Consider the following 25,040-nt stretch of genomic DNA (forward strand, 5'->3'; position numbering starts at 1 on the left):
TTGCCGTAACTGTCCTTACATCAGAAGCCTTATTCAGGCCTTGGGTTTAATGCTTTTTCAAAAGTTGTTCGATAGTAATGCATTCAGTTCTTGGTGTTCATAACTGTTCTTTTGGGATGTTTGTCATTTTTTAATATACGGCAAAGGTACAGTTTTAATGTTTTCTGATGAATAGTCTCTCATGACTGTTTCTTATTTTATTTTTAGCTACTGATCTGCTTCTTGCCTGGAATCCCATTTGTTTGGGGTTAGTCGAAGGTGTTATTGGGAAAATTCAGCTTCATACAGGTATGTTTCTATTAACAACTTAAACTTGTCAAATTTAATATGGCGTTTTATGACGTTTTCTTCTTTGATGATAAATGTGGATTCTGTTATGGCTTCGATTTCTTTGCCATAATTTTGGGTCTGTCCAAAGTGGGTGTATTTCCATATAAGTTACATGAAATAAAGTTTTAGAGAAATGGAGGCGTAATATTGGAATCTTTTCTTCATCTTAAAAAAAAAAAAACCAAACAACACCCAATTTATCAAATGCCTACTATGTGTCAGGAATTGTGCTACTTGGTAAACATTATAGTAAGCAAAAACTGACCCATTCCCACCCTTGTGGGCTTAGAGTTTAAGAGAGAAGACAGACACCAGTGAGTAAACACCGGAATCAGCGTATAATTACTTGATAATTGTGGTAGGCGCTCTGATGGAAAGATAAAGCAACTGCACTGATTTTAAGGGAGATGATGGTAGGAATAAGGCTGAGAGGCAGGCAGGTGGCAGACCATGACTGCCGGCTTTGAGTCAGCTGTCCATTCCTGATGTAGTCAGCTCTGGCTAGGAACGAGGGTGGGCCTCGTAATAGGGAGTGTGGTCCTTTTCGGGAGCCCTAACCATGTCAGGCAAATTGATGGAAAGTCTAGGCCACTCACCGGGTCCTCTCTTGAGAGGACCAGTACCTGTGCCCTGGGTTCAGAGGGAATTTTGTTCATGAGAAAACATATAGGTGGGTCCCAAAAGGTCCTGAAAATTACTACATAAAATATTTTAAGTACTAAATTTAAATATCTGGTTTTTCTTTGGTATCAGTTTTAATATGAATTATGAGCTATTGGAGGCTTCACCATTCTTGCTGTGTCATTCGACTATAGCTACCTCTGTAGTACGCCTTTTCTTTATTGTAAAATAAAATGATTGAGTACTTGGGACCTCGGTTGATTTCTGGGTATTATAAAGCACATACTGCCAGGAAATCTGATTTTCCTTTGTTAGAGTCTTTGGTTATTTTTAAAAATTTGTTTTCATTATGAAGTATATTTTAGATACAAAAGCTGTTTATCACAGGCGTGTGGCATAAGTTGTCGTAAAGCAAACACATATATCAGCCACCCTGCTTAAGAAGTGAAACCTGGCCGCTGTGTGTGGAGCCCTCACTGTGCCCGCTCCGAGTAGATCCTGCTTCCTTCCCTGCCGTCTTGAATTTTGTACTTATTCCCTTGATTTTCATTATTGCTTTTATGGAGTATCCTTGAACAATATTTTGCTACGGTTTGTAATCTTTTTAATAGATGGTGTTAGGCCGCTTGTGTTCTTTCACTTCTTTTTTTCCCCACTCAACTTTATATTTTTTAGATTTATCCATGTTGATTTTATGAGACTTCAGCTCCTTGTTTATACTATTGTATGGATATATCATGATTTGTCCTTTTTCTTGTCACTGGGTAATTGTTTTCTTTTTTTTCTTTTTTGCAATTAGAAATAATATTGCTATGAACATTATTGTGTATTCTGCCTTTTGTAGTTGTTTAATTATTTCTATATAGAAGAAAAAAGTATTTAGACATTGTGTAACCATGCTAAGTATTTTAGTAACACTCTCCTACCTGTCTGCATTTACATACATATATTTTTAATTCATTTATATGCTGACAAGATAATTTCACAGCTGAGTGTTCTGAGCCTAAAATTCATTTTCTATTGTTTAAATGAAATGTTTGAGACTTTTGAGTTATTTTTCTTCAATTTGAGTCACATCCTGGAGCAATGAATAAATCACTGAAATCAATCAGAAGACCTGGATTCAAGCTTTATTTTTTAGTTTTGAGATATAAGGGAAGTTACTTAACATCCATTTCATTTATCCATTGCTGTGTAATAAGCCACCCCACAGTTAATGCCCTAAAACAGCAGGGTATAATATCTCATGAGCCTGTGGATTGAGCGAGAAGCTCTTCTGCCCTTTGGCTGGGGTCATTCACGTGGAAGCACTGAGTGGAGGGTTTGCCTGGGGCGTCTCAGTTTTCCTTCACGTGGCATCCCTTTCCACATATCTCGTCTCACGTGGCCTCTCCCGTGGGTCTTCTCTCTGCTGGATCCCCGGATAGCCTTTCAGAGCTAGAAGACAGAGTCCCATGTGCAAGGGCTTATCAAGCCTCAGCTGTGTCCCTGAGCTTGCTGATATCTCTTTGGCCGAAGAAAGGCACACAGCCAAGCCCTGAGCCAGCGTGGGAGGGGATGTCACAAGGGCGAGAATCCCAGGAGGCTGGTTCATTGTGGCTACAACATCCCTGAGCCTCTACTTCATAAGCAGTAAAACAAGAGTAAAAATAACTGCCCTCTTTTCCCCTAGGATATTATGGGTGTCCAGTGAGATAACAATCTGAAGGTGCTTAATAAATTATAAATCACTATTTTATCAAGACTCTTTCGATTGTGAATATAAACCTATTAGCTTATGCCCCCCCCCAAATAAATAAATAAATAAATAAATAAATAAATAGGGAAAAAAAAAAACCAGAAAGAAAACCCCACAAATTTTTATAAGGAACCTAAGGGATCAAAACCAAGAAGCGGACATTATATAAGATGCAAGATTACTTTTTTCTGGGGTATGTGCTCTCTGACCACCTCTTCCCCTCTACCTCTCATTCACTGATCTCTTCCTCTGGCTTTCTCTGTTTCTGTGTATGTAGGACAAAATCTGTGTGTCTTACATGGTACACAAACCAACCTCATCCCTTAAACCAGCCAACATCTGATGTTTCCTACAACCACTGGAGACTGACAAGCCATCAAGGATAGAGTAGCGAGTCTAGTTCAGACGCATAGGAAAGAGACTCTCTTTGGCCTACGAGGACAAGGGCCTCGAAGTTCAGGCGTGCTCCAGATGTCCACTCCTCTAGGCAGGAGGGGTAGTCAGAGCAGACGGGTTTGGACTTGGTAGGCAAACCAAACCCATATCTCCTGTAAGCAATGTGCAGACGTGTTAATGGTTGATGAGTTTATGATGCCGTGAAGTGTGGTGATTAGGAGGTGGTGAGGTCTGGCCCTCTCCTGTGGTTGGCCCCTATTTGCATGTACCTGCTCTCCTTGTACCACTTGCCTTTCTTTGGACCAAAGACAAATGGTTGGTAGGCAATAGAGGAACCTGTTAAATAGGATATTTTGGAAGAGGGAGAGATGGGGAAATAGAGTGAACTGGAGAAAAAATATTAAAAACAAAGAGAAACTGTCTCAATTTTTCACTTTCCTAATCTCTGCCTTTTATTTTTTCTAAGAGCCGCCCTGCTGCGCTTCTCCCACGGGAGAAGTGCAGCCCCACCCTGTGTGTCATTCCACCCCCAGCCCCTCGCTTTTAAGCCTTCATCTTACTCTTCTCCTCTTTCCTCATCCTCTCCCTGGGGTTCCTCAGCCCCCCCTCACCCCTCCCCATGCCCCGCGGAATCTCTTGCACTGGCCGCTGTCAGCTTGGCCAATGGGAGGTGTGTGTGCCTCTGGTACGTGTAGGAACCAAGATAACCACTGGGGGTGCGTTCTCCCAGGGGAGCATCTTACCTCCCAGGGGTAGAGGATGCGGGGAATAACACATCTGTACTTAAACTCTTTCTCCTGTTTTCCTCCTACTTAACTCTCTACATATTAATGCACGAATTTTCGTTCTTGCCTGCTGAGATGCAGATGTCACTGACAGTCTGAAAACAGCGTGGGTGTGCCACGCTGCTGTTCGTGACTGTCGCTGAACTCTGAGCTCGGCGCAGTGTCAGCAGGCTTGGCTTAGGAACCGCGTTAGTTTGCTTGGGCTGCCGTAGCAAAGCTCTGCAAACTTGGTGGCTTAAACAACACATTTCCTCACAATTCTGGAGGCCGGAAGTCTGAGATCAAGGTGGCATCAGGGTTGGTGTCTTCTGAGATTTCCTCTTAGAAGGACACCAGTCATAGTGGATCAGGGTCCACCCCAATGGCTTAATTTGAACTTTAACTTCATTACCTCTTTAAAGATCCTATTTATTTCCAATAGTGTCACATTCTAAGATACTAGAGGTTAGGACCCCGACATATGAATTTCGAGGGGACATAGTTCAGCCTCTAACAGGAAACTGGTGTCCACTGGGATGCTCGTTACGAAAGCACATCAGAGAGAAATCCCACTATCGCTTCTTGCCCTGTATTTCACAGTGAGATAGGCTGTCCCCCCAGGTGGCTTTGACTAGGCACTTGCCCCAGAGGTGGAGTAATCTCGGAGGTCACACAGTGGCCTTGGGTCAGGTTATTTCATCTGAGCCTCAGTGGCTGACTCTAAGACAAGGATGATCACACCTCCTTGATACAGATATTATAAGATTTAATAAAACATGGTTTTATTTAGTTAAAGCATGGTTCCTGATAATGATAAGCATTTGATGGAGTCAGGCTCTTATTTTTTCCCTTAGTTTTAAAAGTGACTTAGAGATGTCACATATTCTACTAGAGAACATCTTAAGTTCTAGCTATATAGTTTTGAACAAATTTTAAACTTGGACTGTTTTTTTTCCCCCAATAATGTTATTCGCTGAAATTATAATGATATTAACATGTCACTACTACATGGTGGAGATTATAAAAAGTAATTTTAGTAGTAAAATATTAGTAGCATTGGTGAAGGTTATATTTCACATGCCCCTTTTAAAAAATATATGGCGAAAGGATCTCAAAGTATTATTTGGTTGTGGTATCCTTTGCTGCTAATTGCTGTTTCTTTTAGCCAGCTCTGCCAGAAATATTGTTCTGTTAGCCTTGGTGCCTAGAAACCACCTATTTAGAACTGCTATGCTAGTCTTTCTTCAGTTTGGAAAGGCTCCTCCCCAGACATTTGCAGGCAGGTGGCCTTTCAGCCTGGGCCGTGTGGTCTGTCGCTGACAAGCTGAATGTCTCTAACTTTGGTTTGATCGGCTGGGATTTATTAACATGAGGAACAGTAAGTAGAAGGGACATGCTAAAGAGATGAAAGAAAAGTAAAGCTTCATGAGAAATCAACATTTTTCCATTCCTTGTAGTGTCCAGGAGAAAGCACAGTGGTAATTATACATAACTTTTTGTTTTCTTTTTTGTCCGCCCCTTCTGGAGGATCAGCTACAAGACAGGGGCTGTGTCTGTTTTGTTCAGTGCAGTCTCTTCCTGTGCAGGGACTATTCAAAAATATTCAGCAACTATTTACGGAGTGCCTACTGAGTGCCAAGGCCTGCAGTCCGTGCTGCGGCTGCCGGGTGAACAAAACTCGGACTTCCGGGAGTGTAGGCTTGAATCCAGGAAATGCACATTAATTACACGATCACACAGTTTTATCATTAGACTTAAGCTTCCGAAGAAAAAATGTGGGATGTTGTGAAACTCATGATGTAGGGGCCTGACTGGTGGGGGTCCTGGATGGAAGGCATCCCCGAAGAAGGGATGTCCAAGTCGATGCCTAAAAATGAGTCAGATAAACTGGACAGGGCCGTGTGAGGGGCGGGGTTTGAGAGGAGACATGGTACTTGGCAGAGTAAGCAGCTGGGAAAAAGGCCCACGTGGTCTTTCTGTATGTTTCTTCTCTTCATTTTCTGTGTAATGTCTGGGAGATAGCTCTATCTTCACACTGATATCTGTGGAGAGATTGCTTTAGATTGCAGACTTTAAATGGATCACAAAAGCTCTTTAAATCAAAATGTATTTTGCAGATTGAGAATAGGATAAGCTCAGTTAAGGTAAAAATATCAGAATATAGAGAGCAAAAATATATAGACAATGTGGATATTGACAGTTCCTAGGAATGAGCCTTTCTCGTGCTGTGAGACCACATTATTTGACCAAAAGGTTGGTCATTGATGCATCTTTGGATTGATTATGACCAAAAGGGGGAACTGTGGCTTCCCAAAAAGGGGTTCTATGGAAAATAACCTCATATGGTGGTCTGATCATAAATTCCCAACTGGACAAGTCATGCGGGGTAGTCACACCCCAGGCCTACAACTTCTTCAGTGAGAGATTCTAAGCCTGCCCTGTCCATTGTTCTTGTGTGTCTAGGTTAACGCACCTAGATGATTTTAACCCTCAAGAGAGCACATAACCTTAACTGTCCTATAATCCAATCCCTGCCTTGCTTTCTCCAGTCTTCCTTACATCCCGTCCTTAAGTTCTTAAGTTCAAATGCTTAAAAGAAGCTGCAAATCTGTTGTTGTCCAGAGCATTTGAGATCTTGCTCCCTGACATATGTCATCAGTTCGGCTCAAGAAAGCTCTTATAAAAATTCTCAAAAAAAAAAAAAAAAAAAAAAAGGCACAAGAGTATATATTCCATGGTGTATTCAGGAATAGTCCGAAGAGAAGAGTGTCAGGAATCTTGATTAATTTGGTGATAGAGGATCTTGGTTTAGCAGCGATGTGCCTTGCTGCCTGTATTAAACGCTGCAGACAATTGACTCGAGTGGCCCTCGGTCACCAGTGCGGTGCTCGCCATCTGCTCTTCCTCCACTTTCGAAGCGGTGAAGATGTCTCAATCAGTAAAATGGTAACATGTATTATGCATAGGGTTTTAAGCGTGTGATTGTAGTCCGCTGCTGTCCGTGGACATGTTCATGCTACGACACTAACGACGTGAAATGTTTTATATATTTTACTGATGAATGAATGGAGTGCCACTGGCATTGCTTTGGTACTTTCCTAAAAAGCCAGTAGCAAACCCACTCCTTGAGGGCACTGGGGGAAAGCGAGAGGAGCCTGGCGGGGCCCTGCAGAGCTCTCGGCCTCTGCGCGAGGCCCGATCCCGGCACGTGCCTTCGGATGCCGCTGCTGTGTAAATCTGAGTCATGTTGTCTGTGTACAGGTGCATTGCAAGAGAAGATCGTCTTCTTGTCTGCTGACAGCTCACATTAATAAAAACATTTAAGGATTGTGATGGTGGTTGTACAACTCTTTACATTTATTAAAATCATTGAGTTGTATACTTACAGTGGGTTGAATTTTATGGGATAAGACACCATTATGCTACATGGTATATGAAGGTGTTAAAAACATTTTAAGTCAGAAAATAGCTTTTGTGGGAGCTTGTCTTTACTTATGATTTTATTTTAATTAAAAATACATCGATCTTTTGGTAACTGATAGGTGATTTTTTACATGTACTGAAGTTGCTTTGAGGGAGGTATTCTAAAGAAATAGCATTGAAATGACATAACATTTCTACCAAAATAGGAATGATTTAAAATGTAATTCAAATACAGTCATTTTATATTCATTTTGTCATTCATGAGGATCTTGAAATTTTTGTTTTGGAGAGAAGTTTTCTTTGGTGACTAGGTTCCTGGTTAAATTACTCTTTAAGAGATTGGACCTATTCGATTCCTGGCTTTGGGTCCTAGAAGCAGGCTGCTAAGTGGCGTGAGAAGGTCCTATGTTAGGCATCTTCTCATTGCTCTTTTTTGCTTCCTTCCTCTTTTACTTCTCCCCTAGGTGCTGAATGGCCCTTACCGCTCTCCTCTTTGCTCACCTCATCCTGTTTCATCACTTTTTGCTTTAGAATTTTCCATCACCTCCCTCGTCCCTAATCTGAGCTCCAGTTGCTTCGGTGCAGACGGTCCCACCTCCTTGGTATCAGCAGTGCTTGAACTAGACACGTGAATGTGACCCACAGCTCTGAGTTCTCCCAAGTGTCTTCAGATAAGCATGCTTCATGTTTCTGAGCACATCTTTTAAGGGACAGATTTTTATATTTTCAGGCAGAGAGATATTTAGAGGTAGGTCAGCTTGATTCTTATGTTATTCCACTATCATTCCATTTTCTATTAGCCCATTTGTCCTTAAATTTTAGTTGTTTCCTCAGTGTTTCCTCTGCAGCGATATTAAAAGTTCTTAGCTTCAGAAAGAGAAGAGGATTGTTAAGAGTGACTGTATGTATGGGCCACCTACAAAGGTGCTGTCCATATCTCCTCATTTATAGCCTTGAGCTTGTCATCTTATTGAACATTTTGAAGTGATTACAATCAAATTGTCAGGTCTAATTGTGTTTCAAAAAGAAGATTCTTGATCAATATAGCGCGTTTTCACTTGCTTAGACGTGGCCAGCCAGTATTAGCCATCCAGAGCAGAAGGTGAAGGTTATTCATTCGATTGATTTGTCTGTCAGGTCCGTTACAGCCTGTGGGCTTGAGTCCCCCCAGGCCAATCACCTCTACCCTTAAAGTGTACTTATGTCATGTCTCAAAACCGTAATTTATGTTCATGATGATAACCCTTTCTCATGAATAAGAATCCCAAATTATATGTAGTATGCTGGGGTTTAATAGGTAGGAGAGTATGTAATATAAAAGTTTTAAATAAACATGTAAGAAAACATCTTGGCACTTCGAGAGGATAAGCTATAGTTATCTGGAAAATGTACTCATATAGAAATTTATTTGGCCCATTTATACTTTATAAGTCTGACTTTCTAGTTTGTTAGAGAAGACTATATTTTTATAGAGTATAATATAGATTGCTTTACTTTATGGCAAGTCATTATTAGAGATTTTATTATTAGGATGAATTTAAATTCATCGTAAGCTTCATAGGCTAAGCTGAATATGCTCCTGATTGCAAATTCCATTTGGTACTTTTGGTACTTTTAATGGAGCCTTTTAAGAGGGCCTCTTGCCCTAGATGCTTAATGGAGCCTGTTAAGAGGGCCTCTTGCCCTAGATGCTCTCCTTATGAGTCACTGTCGATGTCTATAAACCCAGACTTGGGAAACCTTAGTAGACTACAGAGCAGTCGGTTAAGAAACATTGAGCAGCTTCTGTGTTTGGAAGACGAACAAATTAATAATTGGCTCTTGAGTCCCTGAGAGTACTAGAAGCCTACTATGTTGTGCCTTTGACTGTAGGTATCTGACATTGAAAATAACAGTGCTGGTGTGGTGGTGGTAGTATTTGCAATTCCACTGACTTGATGCATGATGCTCCCCGAAGTGTAATTCAGGGATGTATAGTGCTCTCTTCCCAGTAGGAAAACAAACATTTCTCTTAATTTGTTTTTTAAAAAATGGACATGGCTTTAAATATAAAGCAAAAAGTTAAACATACCATGAATTAATAGTTTTAGTAGCAATTTAAATTCATAAGTTTGTATAAAACCTACTTTATGGACTTATGCTCATGATCATCTAAAAGTGCTAAGTAGCCAATCAAAAGCTTGTGCAGCAGAATCAATAAAGTAGATTTTATGCACACATTAGACTGGATTTAAATTCCTACAAAATATTTGTTTAAAAAAAAGCAGGATTCTTTTAATTGGAACATACTGTATTTTGAGATAAATCATTAAGATATTATCCCAATTACTGGATTCTCTTAGACATTATATACTAATATAGCGTATTAGTATATAATGGATCATTTAAAGATAATTCATACATTTGAAAAAATGCGATCAAGAGAAACTAGTCAGAAATTTTGTTTCTGACAGCAGCAAACTGGCAGTATTTGAAGAGATAATAGCCAAGAATTTTCCAAAATCTACTATAATACAAGTGACAGTTTCAACAAGTACTTTGAACCACAAGGGAAAAAATATATAAAGAAAACCACACTTTGGTAACTCATAGTAAAACTGATGAGAAAACATCCTGAAGCAGCCAAAGAAAAAATATACATTAAATTCAAAGACATGCAGTAAGCCTCGATAGAAAAAATGGAATCCAGAAGATAATAGGATGATATCTTCAAAGCGCCAGTCTAGAATCTTATACCTTCAAAAATAAGGGAAATTCGTTTTGAGACAAACAGAAATGGAGAAAATTCATCACTCGTTGTATCCGCACTAAGAGAAACATGAAAGTTCTTCAGGCAAAAAAGAAAATGAAATTGTGGAGACGTAAGAAGGAAGGAAGGTCATAGGAAAGGGTCAATAACGTTGGTAAATTTAAATTTAGGTTTGACTTCGTATATGGTTTAAAATTAATGTAGAATTAAAACATACAACAATAAAAATAAGGAGTTACAAGGACTGGTATTCTAAGGTCCTTTCTGTCCTTTCTGCCCAGTAGGTGGTAAAAGTACTAATTTTAATTAGGTTTTCGTAAGTTAGGGATCATGTTCTTCCCTGTGATATACCCATCCAATGCATAGCATAGTAAAAGACTGTAAAAATTAATAAAGGGGGGAAATGAGAATAATATGAATTTAAAAACAACCTGAAAGATGGCAAGAAAAGAAAGGTATAAAGAACAGGTGGGACAAATAGTTAAGATGGGAGACTGGTTCCCAAATACATCAGTAACTACATTACATATGAATGGACTTAATACTGAATAAAATAAAGCTTTTTATCCTGGTAAAACAATAAAATCTTTCTACAAGCTGCTTCCAAGACAGACACCTTGGGTATATGTATTCAGAGCAACCAAAAGTAAAGGGATAGAAGATAAACCATGCAAATGCTGACCTACTGCAAACTGATGCCACTACACTAACACCAAAGCTGACTTTAAGGCAAGAAAGGTAGAGAGATGTATATTTAAAAAATAACAAAAGGTTTAAGTCACCAGAAACAACACTTTTAAATTTGTGTGCATCTCTTGTACGTCATAACCTCAAAATATATAAATAGCAGTGATTCATTTGGCTTAAGTTTATTAGTTCAGACTGTCAATTTGCAATGACAGAGGAACATGATTATTCTTGTCAGCCTGACAGAAGAAAGGAAAGGTGAGCCAACTACAATCCCCTTTCCTCATTTTCCTTATCAACACATCTCCATCCTCTGACATAACTGGTACAAGGGCAGAGTATTCTGTGGCCATTTGGGGCATAATCTACAGAAGCCCTTCAAGATTTTAAATATTTGTGTTTGAATATGATGTCACAAATGACTTTGGAGTCCATAGTATCCACCTGGGTTGGTATTACTGGCATGCACGTGTGATTATGAATTCTGCTGTGCCGGGTCCTCCATTCACAGTGGTTGTGGGCGTTCAGGCAGCTGATGCCTCTCTGTTTCCCGGCCCCTCCTCCATGGACGCTCCAGGATCTGTGAACCTAGGACAGGTGAAGAGAGTGTTTTGTCCTCAGGAACGTGGTCTACAGGATTGGGACAAGCTAAAGGAGGCAAACGAGTGAGAGTCATTAGTGAACCCACCTTCTCTTTTTATTTTTACCTTTGGTCATCACTTGAATGTTTATAGAGAGATACAGAGAAACTGTAGTGTCCCAAAAAGCAGTAAATGCAGAATCTACAAAATAAGTTTTGGCAGTAGCTACAAAAATAAGTTTTTTCTTGAAAAAAAGTCTTAGAAGAAATTCTGTCGAACCAGTTCAAATTAGAACCAGTCTTTGGAAAAAGTGAGCCAGAAAAAAAAAACAAAAACAGAAGAGCAAAATCATTTCCACACGAATATTTCATTTACTTCAAGTATCTGGCAGATAAGAATACATACTGCATATGTATTTCTATCGGTTGGAGCTCTTTTAATTGAATCTTATGCAACTGATTTCCCAGATTAACCAGCGAGCCCCAATGACTGCAAAGCTTGTATAGCTGGATACACTGGCTACTCTGAGGGCTGGCAGGGGCTGGGTAGGAAGCACTCTCTCTTCCTGTGGATCGCAGGTTATGTATGTTCCCGAGCCGTTTCTGCCTGTTTTATTCACTACTGTCATTACAAAATTTAAATATTTAAGCCCATCAACTAAAGTGCAAAACAAAAGACTTCTCATTTCTATGAAAGCTAAATTGAATGCTTTGGAAAGACTAGATACAGCTATGTTGCCTTAAAAGATTACATCGACTACCCATTAGTGGCTCATTTTCAATGAAAAGTTTTTAATCAATGTATGTTAAATGTTTCATATGAAAAATAAAAATATGTGTGTTTTTAAGAAATTTATTTTTAGGCTCTCAAGATTAAAAGGACTGATGCCAAGAATGGTAGGCTCTCCATCTTTGCTAGTCTCCTTACAGGAGAGAACTCACAGTGTATTTGGGTTAGATTTGAAGAATTTCTATGGAGTGGGGAATAATGGTCAAAGGGAACTTCAGTTTTATCTGTAATATTTACATTTGTAAACAAATGGAATATATTCATATATCATTAACATTAATAAAAATAAAAAGGATTGCTAGACACTTGTTGAATGAAATGCTTATCTTTTCTATATGTTGGTAGATGGATAGCTATGTCAAGAAATATGTAGATGCAATACTTCTTAGAGGAGAGGTCATGAATAGAGAGAAAACATTTTTTTCTAAAATTGGATGAACAAATTTTTTAAAAAAATATTTTCCCACAATTGCTTATCCCCCTTGTAAAGGGCAAGCGATTGAACATTTTCCTGGACTATTGTTTTAGCTTGCCCTGCTGGTCATGCTTTTCAAAATAATCACATCCGAATCAGTTTTCTTATCTTGCTGGGGAAGTCAGATTTCCTTGTCTGTCTTTTCCTGGAGAGCCAGAATTGCAAAATTGATGTTTTCCTCATTATAATATGATTGCAAAATTGAAAAAAACTTCTTTATGTTAAAGGACCTTGCTAGACTAAATTTCCTTTGACTTTTGGTTACATCGCATATCCAGATCTCAATGTGGAAGCTTTAACGGAGCCAGGTTTCTTTTCTTGGTGAGTGATCTAGATTAATACAGCAATTTGCATTGGTACTTTTCAAAAATTATTACAAAATTACACCCTCAACAAAACAAAAAGACAACCGACTGTTTGAGAGAAGATATTTGCTAATGATACATCTAATAAGGGATTAATATACAAAATTTATAAGGAACTTATACAACTCAACAACAAAAAAACAATCCAATTAAAAAATGGTCAGAAGACCTGAACAGATACTTCTCCAAAGAGGAAATACAGATGGCTAACAGACATGAAAAGATGCTCAAGGTCGCCGATTATCAGAGAAATGCAAATTAAAACCATAATGAGATATCACCTCACATCTGTCAGAATGGCTATCATCAATAAATCAAAAAACAGCAAATGTTGGTGAGGATGCGGAGAAAAGGGAACCTTCATACACTGTTGGTGGGATTTGCAAATCGTTACAGCTGCTATGGAAAACAGTATGGAGGTTTCTCAAAAAATTAAAAATAGATATACCTTTTGACCCAGCAGTTGCACTTCTGGGCATTTATCCAAAGAAAGCCAAAACAATAATTCATAAAGATTTATGCACTCCAGTATTCATGGCAGCACAATTTACAATAGCCAAGATATGGAAGCAACCTAAATGCCCATCAATAGATGATTGGATAAAGAAATTATAGTTTATATATACAGTGGAGTATTACTCAGCCATTAAAAAAAGTGAAATCCTACCATTTGCAATGACATGGATAGACCTAGAGGTTATTATACTGAGTGAAATAAGTCAGAGAAAGATAAATACCATATGATTTCACTTATACGTGGTATCTAAGGAACAAAAAGAACAAACTAATAAACAGACTCATGAATATAGTTGACAATTTGGCAACAGAGAGGGGAGGGGGTATGGGGGGGCTGGGAGAATGGGGCAAAAGGTTAAAGCAGTACAAATTAGTAGTCGATAGTTGGGCATGGGAATGGGGAGCACCCAGAAGGAATACAGTTAGCATTAATATGGTGGCTAGGTGGAGGGCCGGGGGGCGGGGAGGGAGCAATTGGGGGGATCATTTTATGAACAATATAGATGTCTAACCAATGTACTGTGTACTTGAAATTAACTTAAATAAATAAATTTATATAATTAAAAAGAAGAAAATGGTTTGGATGGACGTATAGACAGATGGGTGGATGGATAGGAGGTTGAAAGAATGAAAAGAATAGACAGATGGGTCTCCCCTCCTCCCCTAAAACAAAATAAGAAATAAATGTAAAAAATATATATGTACCTGATGGATACTGGAATTGCTAAACAATAGTGATGCTATAGTTCCACATTTTTCTTGACCTAGATCTCAAATTATAAAATAATATATTTAGATCATTTAACCCTGTAACTGACATGCTCATTTTCGAAGGACTTTTCAGACTTATGGGTGTTCTGTTTCACCTAAGGCTAAATAATTACAGAAAGAGAGATTGCTGTTATTTCCTGCAAGGTATTTTGTTTTGCTTTGTTTTTAGGATCAGCGATTTTGCCTGGAAATATCTCAGTGTTCAATTCAAAATTTTCATTTTCTTACTGTTGTGGTAATTTATTCTTTCTAAAGCTAATCCAAACAGCTATATCTTTTCAGTAATGTCGATGCATTTCAAGAATTAATAGGCCATCCCAGTTTAACCTGTCTTTGGCAGAAAATACCCTTTTTAGTTTTTCCTTCTCTGCTCTGGTTGGTGAGATTTCTAACAACTTTCTTTTGTTCTTTAGAAAGAGTTTTTCATTTTTTTTTTAATCGAGACTTAATTCACATACCATAAAAGAACCTTTTAAAAATATACAATTCAGTTGTTTTCAGTATATTGGCAGGAATGTGCAACCATCACTACTATCTAATTCCAGAACATTTTCATCTTCCCAATTTAGGTTATAACTAGTCGATATCTATTTCTTTATCAATTTTACTGTTAAGTTTTTCTTTTTGATAGATGTGTGAGACTGAAAACAGTAAAACAAGATACTATAGATGAAAAGACTTGAGACATGTCAGCCCAATGCAATTTGTAGATCTGATCAGAGTCAAGTATAAAGACATTTTTTATCTGTGGGCTCCATACTTTCAGCTACTAAATTATTTCAAATTACTTCAGATTCCAGATAACATATTTATCTGTAAATACTTAAGTATGTATTTTAACACCATATATTGATACACCATCCTTTCTCCTTCTTTATTATCATTTGCTAGAGGCCCATATTTATATGGGTCTGTGTCTGCTCTCTTCTATGCTAATATTCATTTGTCCATTTCTCTACCAGTTCCACACTGTTTTATTTACTATAGCTTTATAATTTGTTTTGCTGTCTAGTAAACATTAGCTCTTAGTATTAATAACATGAATTAAATAAACATCATCACGGCTACTCTGAAGAAGGCAGTTTTACCCCATTCTGTGGATGAGAAGGAATCGGCGCAGTTATATATCGTGCGGCAGAGTATATCGGGCAGATAAGTGACGGGCTAAACTTGGAGTCTGAGCTCCTACCTCACAGTCTGGACCATTGACGCCTCCTTGTAAAAGGGAAGGCTGCTACTTACAAAATTCCTCTCTGTTGTTTGAGATTATTTATATTTTTTTCGATTTAATCTTTATCATAACTCCCAAGGTGTATTGAACTTTGGTCTGTAATAGTTTTTAAAAGAAGCACCTTAATTTTTCAGATTTATGCTGTACGAATAGCTAACTAAACTCTAAAAATATGCGTATTTTATTTTAAAATGTATTTGAGTTCATAAGTTGAATTTAAATATTGGGAATACCGATGCTTTTGTGGCAAAGGAATGACTGCCTTTTGGTTTGCCGAGTTTTATGTATGGGGTAAAACCTCTGTGTTCAAATGTTAATATTTTCCTCTTTTGGCATTATACCATTAGATGGTTTATTCAGAAGACATCTGTTACATTTGATTATGCACATTGTGTTTGTCATTGCTGTAATTTACTAAGATCACAATTTACAATGTTAATATAAAATGAATCCAAAAGAAATTGCAGCAAGAAGGCATAAACTTGGAATAGAGCCTCCTGCTGCCGGCTTGTCTGGTCATCTGCCAATGCTCTAAATTATTCTCAGCCTCAAATTACTCCTGTGAGATTAAGAAACCTGTGGTAAGGTTTCTTTTTATTCAACAAAATGTGTTGACATTCAACAGTATCTTATGCATTATGTGCTTTATTTATTATGTGGAGGTTTATTATGTGTTAAGTGCTCGGTAACCTTGACCCATGCTAACCTTGACCCATGCCCGACATACTTTCTGGCATGTGGTAGGTCCTCGGTTAATATTTAATGATAATGAATAATGAAATGACCTGTAAAAGCCTTGAAACTTTGGAGTAAATTTCCACTCTTTATAAAGTATTACGAAACGCTTCCAAACACTCGCATTTATGAAATGCTTATGCACATCTTCAGAATGTAATCCCTAAAATGAGAGTTGTTTAATATTGGGGGGAAATTGAAATACTACATATCTCTTAAAATTTTTTTTCTATGGGAAATATATATCTATTGTGTTATTTTTCTATAATAAGAAATTCCCAAAACAATATTTCGATTATTTTTAATTTTGGTACTAATTAGGTGGTACAGTATTTTTTTTTTTTAAGGGTGTAACCTCAAACGGAAAAGTGCTTTTTCATAGACGATTTCTCATTTAATTAAACATGTTTTGTAAGAATTTAAAGCTTGTGAGAAGTAACCGTTGGACCTCTGGGTGTTTTCTTCTTTCGCTTCTGTATTTATGAAAGAGTTCTTTCATTTGTTTTACCATCTTCTTCCCCTCCTCTCCCTTCTCCTACATGTATTTACTCTGTCCTAGTGTATACACAAAGTAGTTTTGGAATTGCTAAGTCATACCCTTCTGAACAACAAATTCACTAAGCAGAGTGCAATATTCTGTACAGTTCTTATTGTCTATATCCTTACAAAATACTGTTTTCCAAAGTTATTTAGATTCGTTTTTTCTTCCCTGCCTACTACAGTGTAGTTACATTTTCCATTTGTAGCAGGGTTGGGTCACTATTTGCATTTCATTTTAGGTTTCCTCCACTTTCTGGTTGAACTATTTATTTTTGTGGAGACTTGAAACATTGCCGTTGGTTCTAAGAGTCAGAACTATACAGATACACTCAGAGGACTATTATTTCCCCAATTCCTTTGATCATTCCCATTTTTCCTTCTTCCATCCCATTTCTGCCTACTCCCTGTAGGTGACTAATCTCATTAATTTCTCATTTATTTCGCCTCTTGTTTTTATGTACAAATGAGGAGATATATGCATATTTTATCTTATATAAAGAGTGGCACACTCTAGATAGATACTCTTTTAGACTTTAATAATATAACATGATTAGATCCTTATTATATAAATCCAATTTATTCACTTAATATATACAGAAATCACTTCTGATCAGTTCATAGAATGCTTTTAATTCTTTCATACAACTGCATAGTACTCCATTGAGTGTGTGTGTCCCAGTTTATTCAACCATTCTGTGTCTGAGCAGTTGTTTTCAGTATTTTGCAATTACAAACTACTGTAATCAATAGACTCATGTGTATATACTTGTGTGTTCTTGTGTATCTTCAGGGTAAATTCACAAGAGTGGGATTGCTAGGTTGAAAGGTAAATGTATATGTTTTCTTGTTAGGAATCACTAAACTTTCCTCTAGAAGAAAATGTACCTGTTTGTAGTCCAAACAGATACAAACAGCACTGATTGAGAATGCCTGTTTCCCCACAGCCTTGCCGGTGAACGTGCTGTCATACTTTATTTCCCTCAATCTGGTGGGCTGAGAATGTTATCACTCTAATTATGAGTGAGATTGAATATCTTTTCACATGTTTAAGGGTCATTTTTATCTCTGTTGTGTGCTTTACTTTAAAGGGTTATATCTAATGCACATATTTGTCGTCATGAGATTATTCACCCGTGGCTCGCCAGGACAGTAGCACTTTTCAGATACTAGGTGTTAATATGACGTTTCTCTTTCAGATCTTCCGTGGTGGCTTATTTTAATTCGGCAGAAAGCACTGGTGGGCAAACTTCCAGGAGACCATGAGGTCTGTAAAGTTACCAAAATTGCTGTGCTATCACTTTCTGAAATGGAACCTCAGGATCTCGAGCTAGAGGTAAGGCGTCGTCTCAGGAAATTTTATGGGAACTTGATGAAAATATAATAGCAATTATGAGGATTTGGTTTAATAGACCAGAATCGTACAATTTTAGAGCTGAATAATGTCTTTAAAATAACTTAACCTCGTGGCTTTCAAACTTCATTTTAGCAGTGGAACCTTTGTCCCAAACTGTGAAATGCAGTATGTGAGACACATAAAAGCCGGGCTGCTGTGGTCGAGGTGGAGATGGGGTCCAGGGGGTTGGCGGGGCCCTGCCCACTGGGCTTTCAGGGAAGGCCACCTTCTGCTTCCAGGGAGCCCTAGGACTCTGCACAGCACAGTTTGAAAACTCTTGATTTGGGGGAGGGGGGGGCAAGAAGGTGAGATGTAACTTACTATATCCTCTTTTATCTATGTTTCTAAAAATTTTTCTAAGCATTGTTTTTGTAATTTTTTTAAAGTTTTTTTTTCTTTTTTTTTAAGAAAGAAAATCATTGATCTAGTGTGATCTTTACATTTTCCATGAGAAAACCAGATCCACAATAGACTGACTTAAGACCCAATTAGTTGGCCAGGAGATTGCCCAGGGCCAGTGTTTTTCACCATACTGTGCTGCTGCCTGGAAGAAGTAATCTACAAAAGCATTAGTATCATGTGTATCAGTGTGGGGATATGGCATCTAGGGATGTCATCACTCTACCACAGTCCTAGCGTGTTTTGATCACTGTGTGATGTGCCGGGCAGGCCTGGAGGGTTACTTGGGTTATCATATTTCATCCCTTGGACCACTTTATGAGGGGGACACTGTTACGATCTATGTTGTACGGATGAAAGGAGGCTTGGCAAGGGTTAAGTCACACAGCTGTCATGTGGTTGGGTCTGGACTTAGATTCAGGCCTTCTGGTCCTGTATCACTCTGCTGGGCTGCCTACCTTACTTGACCAGCAGGTAACAAGTAACGTGGACCCACCACCCCACACCTTAGTGTTTTTCCAGGCTGCATTCTTGGGGAGAAAGTTCAGGAACAGGGTGAAATTGTTTAAAAAAAGTAAAAAATCTAATGATTTTTATGCTTCAGATTTTACTGGAAGTTTGACAATCTAATTGTAAGAAACCAACATTAAATTTGAAAATAAAATAAATTTGAGATGACCCTGATATTCTATTTGTTATAGGAAACAAAAATGATTCGAGTACTTCTTATTCTACTTTATTGGGACTAAAGCTAGGACACTATTTTTGATTGCCAAGCCAGAGACAAGGAACTTAGTTGGCAGTTAGGCACATTAAAATAATCTGTTTGCAGTTTTTGTTTCCATTTTATTTTAGGGAAGAGCAGCCAGACTAGCAAAAATTGTATTAAGCCAATAAATTTGTCATCAGTGTCTTTTGGATGGCTTTGCTGACAGATCGAAAGACTGGCTTGGCTTTCTGTCACTGACCTTTGCCTTGAGGGTGAGCACCCCTTGGGCTGCCATTCTGGTTTGAGCATTAAGCCTGGGGGCCCTGGCACTTAGATGTAGAGCAGGGGACTGTCTCACCTGGCACCTTGTCCGCCTGTTGGTCATCAGTTTACATGTTGGGGTCTGCTGGCCCTGGGGAAATGAACTATTTACTCCTCATCCAGAGAAGCTGGCGACTCTTGTTGGACTTTTCAGGAGGTTTTCTGATGCCCTTTGTGGCCACAGTCTGTAAAATTTTTGAGACTAGTAGCTTACTATTGTATAAATTTAGGGATGGTGGTGGTAAGCTATAGGCTTTTAAACACAAAAATGTAAATATTATGAAAGCTTTAAGACTTTTTATTCAGATTTTCCTTTTCTCTCTTTTGATACTCATACTCTCAAATGAAGGAGATTATCTTCAAATTAAAATTAAAATGAGATCCCCCCACCCCCACGAGATGCTTGGGTATTTGTACAATACTGTTGGACCCTGTAAGCTATGGTCTTTACCAGGGGCTTTGAAGATATAGCCCATTTTAAAGGCTGAAAATGTGTAATGACCCTTGATAATTAGGGATAAGGTGATGATGGAGAAAGTATTTGCAGATCCTATTTCAGCGAATAGTTTGATACACCTCTCTCTCAAGAGAATATAATTTTAGAAATTCGCACTTAAGCCATTTCCCCCTTCTCTGAATCTTATTTTTTGGTAAAGGAGCTTTATAACAGTGGACAATAGGAGAAAGGACAAAGAAACAGCTATGTTGAAAGTCACGAATGGCTTCCTTATTTTCTGGCATGTTGATTTAAATCTTTGGTATTCCTAGTAACTACATTTAATAGGAATTTCATTATATTCATATTCCATATAACTGCATTTAAAAGGAGCTTTTAAAAGCTGAATAATTTTATTTTATTTTTGATTGTATAGTAAATTATAAGTCAGGAGAATGAAACAGCCCACCACTTAGAAAAAATCATCGTCAGTACTCTGATGAGTTTTAATGGTTGCTTCCATTTGTCTTTTAATCTCTTTAGAGGAGCAAGATTACTTTCAAATTTTCAGAATAGTTTAATTTTTGCATTTTTACATATTTTTCCTACTTAACTCATTACTTGTAATGAATATCTTATGCACACAAAAAGTCTTTTAAAATAAAACTGATTCTTACATCTTCTTAGTATGTCTTTCTAGTCTGAACGCCTGTCGATTGCTTTGAGAGACTCTTGCACTCAGCCTTTCCCAGCAAGACCTGCAGGCTGCTAAGTGTGGTCACTGTTCTCAGATTCACTAAGGCCTAATCTGTCTTCTGTAATCGGAGCAGAAACAGTTTTATTTCACTCTGAATTTAATAGAATTTCTCGTTTTCTGAATTAATTGCCTTTTTACCTCAAGTATACGGCTTATTTGTTTGCCTTTTTTTTAGTCACACACTATACAGTTCACCCATTTATAGCATAGAATGTAATGGTTTTTAGTATATTCAGTTTTGTGACCATCACACAATCAACTTCAGAGCATTTCATCATCCACAAAAAAAAAACCCCGTGCTCATTAGCAGTTGCTCCTCATTTTCCTCCAAACTCCGGCTTCACCAGTCCTGGGCAACCACTACTTCATTTTCTGACTCTATACATTTATATTTCTTATAAATGGAGTCATACAGTAAGTGGCCTTTCATGACTGGCTTCTTTTTAGTTAGCACAGTGTTTTTAAGTTTCTTACCTAAGTAATATCAGTACTAGTTCCTTTACATTTAATTGTATGGATAAGAAAGCAAAAAATGCATGGATAAAACACTTTATCCTTTCATCAGTTGATACACAGTTGGGTTTTCACTTTTTGGCTATTATTCATAATGCTGCTATGAACATTTGTGTACAAATGTTTTGGTGGACATTTCTTTCACCGTGGGTGTTTGCCTAGGAATGGAATTGCTGAGTCCTATAGTAACTTCATGTTTAACCTTTTGAGGAATTGCCACACCAGTTTTCAAAGCAGTGTGCCATTAAAAAAAAAAAAAATCTATACAAGGGTGTGAAAAATCTGGGGGGTTCAAATAAATAAGAACTTAGATATCCTTTCTTTTGAAAAAGCATTCTTTAAAGTTTTGCAGGCTTACGTTCCATGTCTGCATATCTTGCTGTATCTCATTGCCTTAATAGATAACTGCATCATTTTCCATATTTAGTTTCCCATTAGACATCTTTTTAAAATTTTAGCTCTAGACAGACATAGATGTCAACTTTTAAAGTAAAATCATTTATTTTTATTTTCTGAGATAGCAGCAGCAACATCAGCCCTTAATCTTGATTATGAGATGTAAGTTGCTAGAGTAACGGATAAACTTGGGGAGCACCGTGGGGTTGGGGTGGCTTTTTTTATTTTTTATTTTTTTTGAGACCATGTGTATCAACGTTGTGATAAGGGCCTAAGCACATATAGCACAGAACTGGCCTCCGGAAAAGGGAAGATGATCCCTCTCTCCACACTGTGTGTTGTAAACCCAAGAACTCTGTTTAAACAAAGCATTTTAGGACTGGAAGGGATCCCAAGAAGTAATTTTCTCTACCCTATTTTGTGGTAGGAATGAATTTAACCTTTTAAGAAAGGTAGTGGTCTACAGTTTCTTTTCTAAAGGTGATTATATGGATGATTTTAAAATATTCATTGGAAATGTTTATATTCATAGTAATTTTAAATTTTTTATTAAGAAAAATCAGTTTTAAGAGGTAGAGGTAGACTTCTGGAGAAGATGGTGTAGGTAGTTTGTGCTATACAGATCACAATGCTTATCCAAAACCTCTAGGGCCATATTTGTTCCAGAAGTCAAGTTTTTGAGGGGCTATTCAAAAGATTATTCCATGTATTCTGTATACACCAGTGAGTCTGGGGCATTATTCTTCAATACAACACATTGATATTTCTTAAAGAAATTAAATTTTCTTAAAGAATCATGGTAAAGGATGACATCAGTAGCCTCATATCAGTTCAGGGTATATTTTGGTGAATTTTAAATGAGTTGCAACAGACTTAAAAAATAAACTTTCAGCTGTCAGAATTTTTTGAATTTTGGAGTTGTTGAAAAGGAAGTTAAGGGCTATTGGGCCTATATCAATTCTGTTTCCAGGCCAGGAATAGGATAGGTTAAAAAGAAAGAGAAAATCATAGAAGATATAGCTAGGCCTAGAGAGAAGTAGCATCTCTATGGACCGTGAACAGAACAGAAGTTAGAACTGAGGCCATAGGCCTCCTGGACTCTGGATCCAGAAGCAGGCAGAGCAGGTGGAGATTTGGCCCCTACACAGTAAAAAGGAACAAAAGGGCTTACACGGGAGATGGGAGCTTGGAGCTATACTCGGTAATTGAGACCTGACTCTGGAATGGCTTGAAAGGAGGCTATTAGGTCTGCACGAAGTGGGATAATTATGCATGAAGAATTTTCCTGTCTGTTAAGCCAGTAGCACTTACGTTGAGAACTAGTAGTCTGGGCAAAAAATAATCTGAATTAACACAATAGCAATCAGCAAGAAGTAGTTGGGGTTGATGGGAGAGACTTTAGGAGGGAGGCTGATGGAAGATGACTCCTGGGTTTCTTGCGTCAGTGATCCAGGGGGTGGTGTGATCACTGCCTGAGAGGGGGTGTACCAGGGAAGGAACGAGATCTGGGAAACAGATGTCGATCAGTTTTGGAGATGCTGAATTCGGGGGGCTAGTATGTTAGGAGCGGGGAGATGTTATATTTTTGGGTGTTGAGCTCAGAGCAAAACAGTGGAGTTAGAAATGCGGAGTTAAACACGGGGGTAGTTAAAATCAGGAAGGAGGATGACATTTTCTAGATGGAGCTTGAAGAGTAGGCAGAGAGTTGGGATAGAACATTGGGAACCACCATCATCTTCAGAGACAGAAATGCCAGCAAAGGGGACTAAGAAGGTGGGGAAGAACCCAAAGGGATTGGTGTCACAGGGAGCAAAGGAAGAGACGGCAGGGAGTGATTGCCAGCGTCACGTCCTTGGTGATAAGGTCTTTCCTTTGAGTGAGCGGTGTCCCTGGGCCTTCGTGCCCGCCCACCGCCGTGAGCCCGCAGCCCTCGCAGTCTCAGTGGCTGTGGCACAGCTTGTCCCCTGCCGACTCATGGAGGGGACTCCATGTGAGGGGTGGATTAAAAAACAGCGAACGTTAAAAACAAAAAATTAAACATTACAAAGTTTAACATTCTAGTAAACGTGAACAATGTTAACAGGTGGTGGGAGGGGGCTAAGAGAGAGGTTAGAACAGAGGAGAGGGGATGAGGGACGGGGCAAGGCCCTGATCCACACAGCAGGACACGAACCTTGACGAGAACAGCGACTCCTGTGCTTCCGAGGGCGAGGAAAGGGGGGGTGTGGACCAGCCGTGCTGCTAAGGGATTATTTCAAATAGTCAGATCTTTAGAATCGTCTTTGATGTATTCCCGGGTGGAGGAAAGTTTGCCGGCTTGAATGCTCTTGAGGATAACTGTGTCTGATGAATGCATAATATCCTGTGTTGAATATTAATATTGCAATAATCTATAACCAGGTTCAGGGCATGTTTTCAGATTATTTTGAAGAAAGCATTATTAATATGACTAGATAATTACTAACATTCTATTAACAATTGCTCACCGACGACTGCTCAGTGCTACAGGCAATTAGTGGCAACAGCAGGGGACTGAGGGAGAGTTCGTAAAGCTGCTTCTCTGCTGCCCCGGTGATTCTGCACGAAGGAAGGTGGGGTGTGTGTTGACTGTTCACAGAAGAAGGGGAGCGATGGTTTTCCCAGGGCTACTTGTGTGAATCTGGAGGTTACCACTCAATGTATATAACATCAGAGCCCATTCATTCATTTATCACATATTTATTGAGACCTCTGAATGCCCGATACCGCTAAGACACTGGAGATGAGTCAACAGAACAAAGATCCCTGCCATGATGGAGCTTATAGTGCGTGTGTCTGGGAGGGGGCAGGCAGTACACATCAGCATAATAATGAACATGTTGTGCGTTAGAAGGTAATGAATGGTATGGAGGTAAAGCTGAGCACAGAAAGCGTGGCGGAAGGGGTGCCCAGGGGTGGAGAGTGTCATAAGATGTCTGGGCAGAGAGAATGGCTGGGACAAAGGCCCTGAGGTGGAAGCATTCCTGACACGGAGGAACAGCTAGGAGGCCGCCGTGCACAGTGGAGTGGGCGCGGGGAGGAGAGTAGTGGGAGCTGAAGCCAGTAGAGGCAGGACGAGAGCCTCGTGTTTGAGGCGCCTGGCGGAAATCCAGGTGGAAGTACTGGATTCGTGAGGCTAGAATTTTGGGAGCGGGCTGGGCTGGAAATACACATTCGGGAGGGAGGGGTTGGCGTACAGATGGTACTTGAATCCATGATACTGGATGAAATCACAGAAGGAGTGGCTACAGATAGAGAAGGGGTCAAGGACTGAACCTCGGGGTGCTGAGATGCTAAGAAATCAAATGGTTGGAAAAGAACCAGTAAAAGAGTTAAAGAAAGAGTGACCAGAGGAAGTCAAGTGAAGACAGTGTATCAAAGGGGGCG

General features: G+C 38.8%; 1 protein-coding gene across 4 annotated transcripts in view; it reads left to right on the forward strand.

The window, feature by feature from the left end:
* The window catches only part of INPP5F (inositol polyphosphate-5-phosphatase F), a 74,349-nt gene that overhangs the window by 18,292 nt on the left and 31,017 nt on the right, over positions 1–25,040 (forward strand). For all 4 annotated transcript variants that reach the window (XR_004951641.1, XM_036223796.1, XM_036223795.1 and 1 more), the window contains exons 2-3: positions 208–288; positions 17,908–18,044. Coding sequence is in view for 3 of the 4 variants with exons in the window: in XM_036223796.1 (XP_036079689.1) it covers positions 208–288; positions 17,908–18,044 (218 nt within the window). In the remaining variant the exon portion in view is untranslated. The remainder of the gene's footprint in view (positions 1–207; positions 289–17,907; positions 18,045–25,040) is intronic.

The sequence above is a fragment of the Rousettus aegyptiacus genome, unplaced genomic scaffold (genome assembly GCF_014176215.1).
Source record: "Rousettus aegyptiacus isolate mRouAeg1 unplaced genomic scaffold, mRouAeg1.p scaffold_m13_p_6, whole genome shotgun sequence".
NCBI lineage: Eukaryota > Metazoa > Chordata > Mammalia > Chiroptera > Pteropodidae > Rousettus > Rousettus aegyptiacus.